The sequence below is a fragment of the Embiotoca jacksoni genome, unplaced genomic scaffold (assembly GCF_022577435.1).
Source record: "Embiotoca jacksoni isolate LCO1_2020_lvr unplaced genomic scaffold, fEmbJac1.0.p SCAF_44, whole genome shotgun sequence".
In the NCBI taxonomy this organism is placed as follows: domain Eukaryota; kingdom Metazoa; phylum Chordata; class Actinopteri; family Embiotocidae; genus Embiotoca; species Embiotoca jacksoni.
This window is the reverse complement of record NW_027185397.1, coordinates 1,121,529-1,135,000: the sequence shown is the minus strand read 5'-3', so window position 1 is coordinate 1,135,000 and position 13,472 is coordinate 1,121,529. Positions and strand designations below refer to the sequence as shown.

Genomic DNA, 13,472 nt, shown 5'->3' with positions numbered 1-13,472 from the left:
TTGAATAATTTACATTTTGTGACTGAGACTTCAGTGTGTACATTACAATACAGATTAAAATGTACATATATTTTAGAAATTATTAAACCAGCAGCAGCACACTGAAAGTTCAAGATGAAATCCAAAAGTGTCTTCTAAACAGCAGGAAGTGAGTGCACCTGCTAGAGGAAGCTTTGATAATCCAAACAACTCTTTCCTTTTGTTCCCTTTTAGTTTTCTTTCTGATATATTCCATCAAAGAGCAGCTAGTTGGTAAACATGAACATGCTTTGTGTTGTTGACTGATGTCTCACAGGATTTCTGAATGTTTAAGTTCAAATGTCTCGCTGCTATGTGGATCTGCCGAAATGCCGAGTTGTCTATCGCAGCTCGAACACAGAGAGCATCCAGCTGAGGAAGAAACTTCTAAAAATGCACAAGAATAGAAAAAAACCCTGCAAACTTGAACATCACACAACTGGGAGGAGTGGCACGGCGTGGCAGTGAGAAAAGAAGGCAGAAAAGGATCAGAGGCAATAAAACCACAAATCTACAGATAAAACCCCTGGAGAAAGGCTCGGTGAACCCTGACTCCTCCCACAATGTCCCTAAATAAATCCCTCAGTGATTAGGAGCTCTGGCTGAATTTAAAAAAACTGGAGTCAATGATTCTTCAGTTTTCAAAGTGTGCCACTCTCTGAAACTCTTTGTACTTCCAAGCCCATCATCAAGGCAGCCGCTGTGGCTGTCGATGCCCGGCTGGGTCGGGGACAATAGGCTTCCTAAAAGTAGGATTACTGAGCTCTGAAAGCAGACGACTAATCAGGCCCGTAATGACCCTCTGATGGACGGACTTTGTCTTGATGGAGCTTGATCCCTGAGCTGAGCTGCAGCTCGGTTGAATAGGAAGCAGGACCCTGGGTTTTCAATTACTTTCTCGGGGAGAAAAGTCTGAGCCTCCGACAGACCCTCGGGCTCTTCAGTTCACCGGCAGAAAGAGAAAGGAATTAAGATGGCTTTTTTTCTGATCAGCCATCCAGCAGGTCAGCAGCTCATCTCTGTCGTCAAGCAGAAGAGGCAGTTCGAGTTCAGCTTGTCTTCATCTTCATCGAAGCATCACTTTAATTTGTAAAGGTGCTTTGTATCCCAAATCTATGATCTTATTTTAGACTGCTCTGATTTGTTGCATTTAAAAGCAGCTCCCTGATGCTACACGTTTACTTTTACCACATGCTTCATTGTTTCAGACGCCATGGCAGGACATTTTATTATAATCATAGACCGTATATAAACGTGTTCGTAGCTTCAGTTCTGTAAAATGGTTCCAATGCAGAAGTGTCTTCAGCTGCAATACCAGCGAGTGCCACTAGAGGTCGGCTCCAAAAAGCCTCCCATTCAACTTCTGTCATCAAATCCAAAGTGAATAAAATGTGTCCATCAGTTATCTCGGTGTTGTTAGCTAAAGTCACTCCTTCTTATTAGTTTTCTGGAGGTCCATCTGAAAATAATCCCTCATTCATTAGAAAAGAAGATTCAAGAAGACCTGTTTTTGGGGGCGTGTCTGTTTGATTGACAGGCCTGTGGTGCAGTCAGGTTACAGCTATCGGTGGGCGGGACGTAGTATCGTCAGGTTTCCGATCAGATCGGTCAGATCCACCGCTGGCTCCTCCCCCAGCTCGTCCAAATATGGTCACTTCCTGCTCCAAACCGCTCCGAACTAGTAAAGATGGTGACGGACAGAATCTGAACTGGAGGATTCATAACGTTCACAAACCAACGATGACATCACTGTTAGTTACTGCTTGATTGTGAAAAAATGTGAATGTGGAGCTAATCATCATTCTGTGACTTTCGCTTACTGTTTGACAAGTTCATTAGTTCGTCCTGTCCGCTCCGTCCCCCAAAAATATTATGGAAATAAGAGAGATGACAATGCTGTTGTCATTACAAAATCACGACCATCCTGGTCGGCAGCCCGCCCATGTTTTATGGATGACTCTGACTCCATCTCGGCAAAGTCATTTATTTCTGTTTTTGTGAACTGCAGCCAAAAGCTCTGCATCCGGCTTCATCTCGTCTTCTCAGGCCGGCTGTCTCAGTGCCCTTTATATGCATTTATTCTGTAAAGTACTGTGGCTGAGGATAAGAATAATATAGTTATTTATTTTTAAAGACAAAATTTTAGTTATTTTGTTGTAGCACAATTAAATGTGAAAGATCCTTTGGAGATTCATTGTTGATGGGATGCAGGCAGCAGCAGCAACATCAGCACCTTTAATGTCCTTAAAGCAGCAAAGAGACAGTGTTTTATTTTTACTAGTCTGTAGGAGTCAAGTCTTAATTTTTCATTTCTCATGTTCTCTGGAGGAACATGACTGTTTTAGAATTGTTTCCAGCTTTTAGCCCAAAACACCAGATCTTAAATCTGCAGCCCATCAGAGACAGACACAACGAATTGAATGAATTAAGTGGATTCTGATTCTTGTCTCAAATGTCCTGTTTGCAGCTTTTCTTCCTTTATGGTGTTTGTTTCATTAACCTCTTCATTTTTGAATCAGTTTAAAGTTACATCAAGCGAATTCTGTTTCTTGCTTTCCCAAAAGTCGAAAGCAAAGAAATTTGCATTTCAGTTTCTCTGCACCTGTTTGGAGGAGATTAGACTGTCTGTCCAAATGGAGAGACACAAATCTCACATGGAACAAGCTCATTAGATTTGTGTATTATCCAAGGAAAAAAAACGGTAAATTACCAAACGTGGGTGCAGCACCGGCAGTTCAAAGAAAGTTAGCGATCTTGGGAAATCAGAGGAGTTGGCAGAGTGTTGGATCCATTTTGAAGAACACTGCTTCTGGGCCTGAATGTCCTTGAGAGGCCGCCGCGCTCATCGTGAGCACTTGATAATCTCCTGGACGATGTGGTCCTGTGAGTTAAAAGCCTGCCGTGCTGACTTATGTGTTTTCTGTTCCTCGGTCGATCCGCCGCTCGTCTGTGATTCTTTGCCTTCTGCTGCTGCGCTGTAATAGCGTGATTTGGATCAGCGGCGCGGCAGGCGGAGGAGCCGCAGATGGTCAGCAGGTTGTTATCTGCAAACACAGACACGCACACATCCAACACAGTCAGGCTCACACACCTGTGCATACTCTTGTAATGTATTACCTCCCTCTACCACAGTGTTTATGCTGCTGCGCTGATTATCTCATTCAGTAAATGGCCAAATGTATGAGTGTGTGTGTGTGTGTGTGTGTGTGTGTGTGTGTGTGTGTGTGTGTGTGTGTGTGTGTGTGTGTGTTAGTTCAGAAGCATTAACAGGTTTGGGTTTGTCAGTTTATGAAAGATCTCCTTCACTGCTGTTTTTCCTTCTGCTTCATGACAGTTGTTATAATGTAGTTATGTGCTGGCAGTCGAGTTATAAACACTCCTTATTTATTAATAAAACATCAAGTCTTCTCTTCTATACTATATGTGAAGGTTCATGATGTGTTGGTATTGCGTTGGTCAAATTAAACAATTACGGATACACTGATTATTAGATATTATTAGAAAATGGTATCAAAGTTGGTTCCTTTTCGATGAAATTGCAAAGAATTATTGGATTTCATCGTCTACGGTTCATAATATCATTAAAAGATTCAGAGAATCTGGAGAAATCTCTGAACACAAGGGACAAGGCTGGAAACCAATATTGGATGGTGGTGATCTTCGGGCCCTCAGGCAGCACTGCATTAAAAACACACTATTCTGGAGTGGAAATCGCTCCATGGGCTCAGGAACACTTGTGAAAACCATCGTCTGTGAACACAGTTCATCGCTGCGTCCACAAATGATGTTAAAACTCTCCAAAGAAGAAACCAGATAGAAACATGATCCAGAAACACCGCCGCCTTCTCTGGACCGAGATCATTGAAGATGGACTGAGGTGAAGGTGACTGAAGGTTGTAAGAGTGTTGGTAAAACAGGAATACTATTCCCACTATTACAGGATATTCTCAGTATAATTTTCAACGCAACAATTTTAACTACTGGCTGACGTTCCTGAAACACTTGGCGGTTGGTTTTATAGATGTCTTAGATGTGTGTCATCCCTGTTTTTGTTTAGACAGCCGGGTGACACGGTGAGTTTGAGGTTGAGTTTCAGAAAGCTGCCTGACAGCAGAGAGCTTCCCTGCTGAAATGTCCTCTGAGCATCGCTGACTCATCCTCCATCTCTGAGCTCTCTGAGCTAATCCTGCTCTATGTCTTGGATCAATACACCATCACAAAAATAAGTCTCATTCCAAAGTTGTGCTGTCAGTTCTCAGACCGAGGAAGCACAGACTGAATCTTTTTTGTGAGACATTATTTGTGATTGGTGGAGCTGAGGCCGGGCTCAGAGCTCAGGACTGCAGCCAGAGAACGGAGCTTCACGCCTCCTGGGACCCACAAACCTAAAGGTCACTGCAGATGTGGATTAAGGATTTTAGATTGTGTGAAAATGAAATGAGAATACATGTTAATGTTTTTGCACCAGTTCATAAAGAGTTTTACATTTTTTTGTATTAGTTTTGCAAAAATATTTTTGTGTAAATGGATGTTAGTAACCATCTTATCAATGTTAAAGTATTCTGGAGAAATTCACATTCAGAAAAAGCAAAATGACACAAATGGATGTTGTTATTTTTCAAATCAGTTGAAATGAAGTTTCAGACAACTTGCTGCTCAGGAGGAACTGAGGGTCAGAGGCAGAACCAACTAACAGAGCTGCTCTGTGTGTGTGTGTGTGTGTGTGTGTGTGTGTGTGTGTGTGTGTGTGTGTGTGTGTGTGTGTGTGTGTGTGTGTGTGTGTGTGTGTGTGTGTGTGTTTCAGTCTGCAGACTCCCCTCACGTCCTGTCTGTGCTGATGACCTGGGTGAAGGAGGGAGGCATGGTCCGACTTGATAAGAAGTACCTGCAGACGGACTATAAGGGAGTCGGCAGCGATGACATCGTCTACACCATCTTGGCCTCGGATGGACAACCTAAATATGGTATAAACTCTTTACAGATCTCTGACGTATAAAAGAGCTAGTTTTGAAACAGTGTTAAAATGTCTTATTTTGTAACTGCAGTTGGTCCTTAACTGGTTTTAAAGGCTCAGTGTTCAGGATTTAAGAAGAATCTGTTGGCAGAAATCGAATATTTTGTTTTAATTTCACTGTAAAATCACCTAAAACTGAGAATCATTGTGTTTTCATGAGAATGAGCCTTTCATATCTGCACGCTTGTCATGTTGCACCACCAGCGTGTTTGCCCTGACCTCCACCTCCACCTCCACCCTGTGTGCAGGTGAGGTGGTGCTGGTGTCCATGCCCGCTGACGGCCCACCGGAGGGCTGGCGTCCCTCTCTGGCCGACGACCGAGGCCTGACGCCCACAACTTCCTTCACCCAGCAGGACGTGAACGACGGCGCCGTCTGGTACCGACACTTCGGCTCGGGAAGCAGCAGCGACTCGTTCCAGTTCCAGGTCAGAGCCGGTTCTGACACTCTGTGTGCAGAGAGCAGGTTTCAGATGGGATTGTTTTAATCTCAAAGGTATTTGACAGAGTACATACAACTACACTAACTGTAACAAAAAGCACACTTTTATGCTTCCAGTCAGTTTTCATCACTTATTAATAGATTGAGTGTTGAGCTGTGAGTCCTGTCAACATGCATCTGACCCACAGCAGAACTGGAGCTGGAAGCTTTCAGCAGGGACACTGGGATCACCTCCATTTTTTATGATTTGTTTTTAAGTTTCAGAAGACTTTTGATTCTCTCATCATATTTTACATTGACATAAATGTGTCACGTTGGCCGCACGGTTTAGCAGATGATATAGACTTGGCCACCACGGACGATTTTACAGAATATTATAAAGAGACCTACTTACGAGATCGAAGTGACAGAAAAGTATGCCGTTTGCTCCGACTGTCGCTCACAGCTTCAGTTTCCTTCTCCCTGAATAACTCGGCTCGTATCAGCGTTCACAGCTGCTCTGAAGGGCGGACCAATCAGAGACCAGTGTCGGCGGTTAACTGCATTTGTTCCGCCCCTCCTTCACTGTGATTGGACGGCTGGTGACAGTGACGAGCGCAGTGTTAAGATTTTTGAAGTCTTGGTGACTAGAATAAACACTCAGCACCTCGTCAAACTGCTGGAGTTCATTAAAACTGTTTAAAAAATATTCAGTACTCAGTAAACCCCCCGGTGGACACGGTAGGTATCTGCAACGGTGGCAGAGTGTCGGCCGGTTTCGGCGCGAGCTGATTGGTTAAAATGAACTGGAGGTCGAGGCCCAGTCGGATGGAACAAATGATTCTCTGGAGGAGGAACAGACCATATTCACAGTTAGATGAGGTTCTGGTTCAGAGCACAGACCATCAAAAACGTCACTGAGTATCAGCCATGAAGATTCTAGCAGGAGGGAAAGAAAACCAACTCAATTATGCAAAACCTGAACTATCGTATGAATTTGTTAAACGTTTGAACTCAAAGTGAAACATATCATGAATGGTGAGTTCAGCTACAGCAGACCATTAAATAAAATGAAAGTAAAATAAAATCCTGGAGGACGCTGCTGTCAGAATAAACATGTTTCAAGGTTTAATATACTTTCTGCTGAGTGTGTGACTGCCACTATATGGTATAAATAAAAAAAAATTTTAAACTGATAAGACAAAATAAATACAAGCTGTGAGGAAGTCTCCGTGGGCCGATAAGGAAAGAGGAGGAGGAAGAGGAGGAGGAGGAGACCGACACAGAGGGGTGTTGTCTCCTTGGGTTTTTTTGGTTTTTTTTCTCGTGTGTCCTCGTTCTGTCTCGGTGGCGTCTTCTTTGAAGTTCACTCACACTTCCATGTTCCCTTGTGTTTTCCTCTCCTCTCCTCTCCTCTCCTCTCCTCTCCTCTCCTCTCCTCTCCTCTCCTCTCCTCTCCTCTCCTCTCCTCTCCTCTCCTCTGTTGGGTTTATAGAAGCTGTAAAAAGCGTTCATCAGTCTTTGTTTTATTTTGAAAGGTTCAGTCATCGATCAGAACCAACTTCAAACTCTACTCTGCATTAATGCAGCCGACATTTTGACAGGATTTATGTCTCGAGTTTGTCTCCTGCTTTATTTGTTCACCTACTTTCTTCTTCGACTTTCTTCTCACTGCGTCCGCACTGATAATCAACCCATGGCGACTTATCTTGATTAGCGTTAATGACCCTAAATTACTCACAGACTGGCTCCAAATCAGAGACGATCCCTCTAAAACCGCTGGAACATTCATCACACTGCACTCAGCATCCGTCCGGCCCGCCGCATTTTGTCTGCGTCCATCAGGACAAAATGCATTTCAATTACACACTGCTGAATTCAAATGAACTCCCCAAGTGTCTCATTATTTGTGCGAGATGGTGGAAAACCGGCGAACAAAAAGAGGAACCCGTCACAAACTGAAATGCCGTTAGCGTCAGAGGTGGCGATTAAACGTGACAGTTTGTCAGGATGGTATTATCATCCTCCGCCAGTTTTTATTTGATTTAAGTGTGTGTTGCTTTCTTAGAGGTGATGGATTTGAATATCAGTCTGGAGCCGCAACTTGGAGCTCTTCAGTAAAAAGCAGAGGTTGCTCCAGACACACACATCAAACCTCTGGTTAATTTCAACCAATCAGCTCACAGCGGAACCGGCCGACACTCTGCCACCGCTGCAGCTACCTACCGTGTAAAACAGTTTTAATGAACACCAGCAGCTTACGAGGTGCTGAGTATTTATTCTGCGCTGAACGAGGGACATCTGGCGATTTGTTTTCCAGTAAGCGAGAGTTGAAAAGTGTTAACGCTCGTCAACTGTGACCTGCCGTCCAATCACAGGGAAGGAGGGGCGGGACAAACGCGGTTAGCCACCAACACTGGTCTCTGATTGGTCCGGCCTTCAGAGTGGCTGTGAAAATGCTGATACGAGCTGAGTTTCCAGACTGTATTCACAAAGAAGAAAACTGAAGCTGTGAGACAGTCGTTGTAGACAAGACAATAAAGTTGTTCTGCTGACAAAAACTGATGAAATCAAAGTTAATACAAAATCAGACTTCAATCACTGGATCCAAAACATTTTAAAAGAAATTTAAAAAAAACCACACAAATTGGTAAAGGTGCACTGCAAAATAAACTGTGATGGCTCCAGATCAATAATCATCCATCAGTGATGTCATCAACCATCAGTGATGTCATCATCCATCAGTGACGTCATCGTTGGTTTGTGAACGTTATGAATCCTCCAGTTCAGATTCTGTCCGTCACCATCTTGCTAGTTCAGAGCGGTTTGGAGCAGGAAGTGACCATATTTGGACATGCTGGGGGAGGAGCCAGCGGTGGATCTGACCGATCTGATTGGAAACCTGACGATACTATGTCCCGCCCACCGATAGCTGTAACCTGATTGCACCACAGGCCTGTCAATCAAACAGACACGCCCCCCAAAACAGGTCTTCTTGAATCTTCTTTTCTAATGAATGAGGGATTATTTTCAGATGGACCTCCAGAAAACTAATAAGAAGGAGTGACTTTAGCTAACAACACCGAGATAACTGATGGACACATTTTATTCACTTTGGATTTGATGAGAGAAGTTGAATGGGAGTCTATGGAGCCGGAGGCTTTTTGGAGCCGACCTCTAGTGGCACTCGCTGGTATTACAGCTGAAGACACTTTTGGATCGGAACCATTTTACAGAGCTGGACGCTACGAATACTTTTATATGTGCAGTCTGTGGTCCACATAGAAACAAGAGGAAAATAGAGATTGTAATTAGCTGCACCCAGAACTCATTTGACCTGATGTCAGTGAACTTCATACGTCAATAACTTTACCGTGTCTCACATTCACTGCTGGATATGTGACGTCAAACTTTAGAAATCCAATGAGGATGCTGTGTTCTCACCTACAAGTCTGAGTTATAATGTAGAATTCATTGGATTTGAAACCCTATAAATCATATTGTGTAAAATACAGTAAGTCATTTATGTTTAATGGAATCTACTTAATAAGCACTAATTCACTGCAGCTCCACCACCTCTAATAAATCCAGCCGATTGAAGAGTGACTCTGATGACAACAAACTGCTTGTGATTGGTGGCGCTGACTCTGGGCTTCGCGCTGCCGTTGCATTACTTCTGATTGACACAACACAACAGTTGACGACAACTTGCTGAACTTTTCTTTTCCCCCAAATGGCGCCGATGTGACGGGAACAAGCAGCAGCAGAATCCGTGAGCAGGGATCAAAATTGGGTTTTAGAAAGAACAAGCGAGGCCTCTGCTGCTGCTGCAGCTTGTAGAAGAAATGAACGTGCCAGAAACCATTTCTCTATAAAGCTGAAACCAAAAACGGTTTATTGAAGTTGTGTGGGCAGAAAGGAGCAGCACCCAAAATTCTGATGTGATTTCACGGCAGGGCAGAAGGCGAAGGGGATTAACCCTCCTGTTATGTTCGTTTCTTAGGTACAGCAATGATGTTCCCGGGTCAATGTGACCCGGTGCATGTTTAATCATCCAAAAGTTGTCTGAAACCAAAAAAATCCTAATAAATATAGTTTGTACCTCTTCACCAACACCATTACTAACAATTCAATCATTTTTTTAGTGGAATGGAGTTATTCACCCCTCCATAGATCATAGATATAAATTGCATTAGTCTACCATAACATGTATTTTTTTCCTATATTTTATTTGCATTTTGAAATGTTCTTTTTTTCATGGGGTGGTGTAGACAAATAGAGATGAGACACCTCTGCTGTTCAGAGTCATATTGACCCGCTCACTCAAAATCAAGCCAAATGAGTCATAAGGATTGTGTTTCATCCAGCTCCTTCCACTTCTCCCCCAAAACACATGTCCCTTCTAGATTAGTCATTTCTACAATGACTTTCTGTATTGAGTTTTGAATGACCAGCTCAAAAGCTGACTTGATGTCTGTGATACGAGTCACTGCCATCCTGGTTTGGCCTGGCACTGTCTTTACAATATTTTCGGCAGACAGTCTCGGCTGATGTGTATCAGGTGAGGATGACCGCTGTATTTCATGATTTTTTGACTCGAATGTCTCGCTTGGAGGAACAGGTGTATCACTTTCCTCATCTGATGGTTCATAATCAGTCCCATTATAATCTGAATTGACCTCAACATGGTCTTCATCTTCAGACACATCCTCCTCTATTTCACTGTCGTGATCAAGGATGTGCTCCAGAGCCTCCAGGGTCCATCCTTTAGTTTCTGTTGCTCATGTTGTCCTACAGTTCGCTGCTGAGTTGTATCTGCAGAGTGTATAGTTGGTGGGACTCCTAAGACCTAAATAGTCAAAATAGTATCTGTATTTCTCACTCAAGTGGGGTAGTTAGAAAGAGTGTGTGTGTGTATGTGTGTGTGTGTGTGTGTGTGTGTGTGTGTGTGTGTGTGTGTGTGTGTGTGTGTGTGTGTGTGTGCGTGTGTGAAATGGGGTGAAACATGGTGAGAGGAAGTAAGAAAGACTGTCTCAAACTTGACACTTTTGACCCCTTACAGCCTCCACTTTCACTGCCGGGTCAAATTGACCCGAACATCATCTCTGTAATATAAACCTGCAGGGAGGGGTTGCAAATACTTCTTTTTTTTAACATTGATTACACTAATTAAGGCAAGCAGAAGACGTTTGATACAGAAAAAGTACTTTAAAATATTTTTTCCAGATTTTCAAACTTAGAAACGGGTCAATTTGACCCGCAACATAACAGGAGGGTTAAAGTGATCCAGCAGCTTCTCCGTCTTTTATCGGAAACTCAATTAATATCATCTTCAATTCTAATTGAAATCCTCAGCGGCTTCATCAGCAAAGCAAAAGTACAGAGATCAAAGGTCAGAAACTGAACCGAGAAGAGAAAAGAGAAAAGTTTTGACTCTTTGGAAATGGAGATGATTACTACTCACACACGACGTCTGTTTGAATCATGACTCATCTTGTCGGGAACAAAAACAAGAGACAAAACTCTTATGATGGAGGTCGTAGATGCATGACTCAGCAAAACATGGGACTGTTTCCTACCAGCTCTCTTTTTAATTTTAACCACAGGAGCACCTTTTACCAAACCTTTTAGAGCACGTTAACAACAGCTGAATCCGACCTGCAGTTTATTTTCTCATTGTGTTGCCATGACATCAAGGTCTGCATCACACTTATCTGACCACATCAGAGAGGAAACACTCTTGAAACCTGCCCTGATCTTAGTTATATAGCTTTTCTTCTGTTTATTCCACATAAACCTGAAACACATCACTTCCTGTGTGACAGAAAAGATCTGCCAGGCAACGTATCAACATGTATAGATTCAACTTTCACAAATTAAAAACATTTATTTGAACACCAACAATAAAAGACAATTACTTAAATTTCTCTCGAAAAAAGAAACTAACCTATTTTTTTATTGAGCACATAAAACAGGACTATATTTTATTTAGGAGTTCCAACCCAGAGATCTGATTGGTCAACTGTACATCTGGAACAAATCACCATGACAACACATCCTGCTCATCACTAGAAACATCCCTCCACCTCGTCAATAGGAAAATAGAATTAGAATAGAATATTATATAATATGTAATATAATGTAGTTTCTACTTGTTATAGTTCTACTAAATGACCCATTTGGTGAAGTCGGGTCTCTTTTGGTCCTTTTTGGTCGCTCCGAGCACCCGTACCGTAACACCACGGATAGTCACGCACTTACAATCCTAGAGGAGGCTAGCTGGACCGGTTTGGTTTGAACACATGACACGGAGCTAAAATGTTAAAAACACATGAGAACATGGATATCTTTGTTCATCAGATATCTTTGATCATCAGATATCTTTGTTCATCAGATATCTTAGTTCATCAGATATCTTTGTTCACCAGATATCTTTGTTCATCAGATATCTTTGTTCACCAGATATCTTTGTTCCTCAGATATCTTTGTTCATCACATCTTTGTTCATCAGATATCTTTGTTCGTCAGATATCTTTGTTCATCAGATATCTTTGTTCATCAGATATCTTTGTTCACCAGATATCTTTGTTCATCAGATATCTTTGTTCGTCAGATATCTTTGTTCCTCAGATATCTTTGTTCATCACATCTTTGTTCATCAGATATCTTTGTTCGTCAGATATCTTTGTTCATCAGATATCTTTGTTCATCAGATATCTTTGTTCCAACCAGACTGAACTAGCTGATCAGTTTAGTGTTTCTATTTTTCTGTATTTATTCAGTTGGAGACTAGAAATCCTCTCTGTTGCTAGGGTGGTTGCTAAGGGTCGGACTACTTCCTGGAGTAATAAACATTACATACGTTACATAAGAGTGCTGAGACGACTGATTTTAAAGAAGCATTTTGAGCCTCAGAGAGAAACGTGTTTGGAACAATTGTGAAATTGTCATTATTTTCCATTTTCTTCAAAGAAAGATGAGAGCCTGTGAGGTGTGTTCTTATGATCCTGGTTCAGAAACAGCTCTCCACTGTTTCAATCAATGAACAATCAGCTGCTGAACAACCCCCTCCGAGCCTCCCTCTGTGTCCTTTATTATATTTTACATTTTTAAAACACATTTTTTTTTCCTTTTCATCGATTTCAGAAAATCTTTTAAAAGCAATCAGGAGTGTAGTTTCTTCAACCAGAGCAATAACTGTCCTAACAAGGCAAACAGATTAGTACTTAAACGTGGTCCGTTCAGTCAGAAGACGTTCATTCATTATTCTGCCGTCTCCTCTTTGTAATATTGTTGCGGTGAAGACGTTGATTGATGAAAAGAAAGCGAGTCTCCGTGTTCGTCCCTGCAGAGCCGCTGACGCCAGCTTCTCTTTCTGCTGTCACACTTATTACAAGGCAGCCTGTTTTTATCACATCTGTTGTCTCTGACTGCTGGTGGTTCTCGGCAGATGTCATCAGCTGTAATAAATTATGATACAGAAGACAGTTTGTAGAGGAAATGTAAAAAATGGAGATCCTGTGCGACAGATTAAGACTTCAAACTTCAAGAGTTTACAGTGAGATGAAGATGAAGATAAAAGAAGAGGAGCATGAGAATATTTTTTTAACCCTGCTGTCGTGTTCGGGTCAAATCTGACCGATTTACAACTTGAATCAATCATAAATATTGTGTTTTACATCTGATCGCCTCAAGGCCTTATGATATCCTCCACACTAGACATTTGAACATATAGAATTGCTGATCACCACTTTCATTGAATTTGTTGTAGTTTAGTCAACTAAACACTAGACTATGTCCATCCATCAGATGGAAAACAGCCCCATACACACCCACACATCCACAACCACAACCCCCCTCCTCCCTCCCATACACACACACACACACACACACACACACACACACACACACACACACACACACACACACACACACACACACACACACACACACACACACCTGTTCACAGCTCCATATATAAAGTTGTACACATTTCAAATTTCAAACTTCAAACAAAATA

The 13,472-nt window shown here is 42.2% G+C and overlaps 1 protein-coding gene across 2 annotated transcripts in view; it reads left to right on the top strand.

Moving 5' to 3' along the window:
• fras1 (Fraser extracellular matrix complex subunit 1) overlaps positions 1-13,472 on the top strand; it is a 270,187-nt gene that overhangs the window by 177,616 nt on the left and 79,099 nt on the right. For both annotated transcript variants that reach the window (XM_069169324.1, XM_069169323.1), the window contains exons 29-30: positions 4,823-4,982; positions 5,281-5,459. In XM_069169324.1, coding sequence (XP_069025425.1) covers positions 4,823-4,982; positions 5,281-5,459 — 339 coding nt within the window. The remainder of the gene's footprint in view (positions 1-4,822; positions 4,983-5,280; positions 5,460-13,472) is intronic.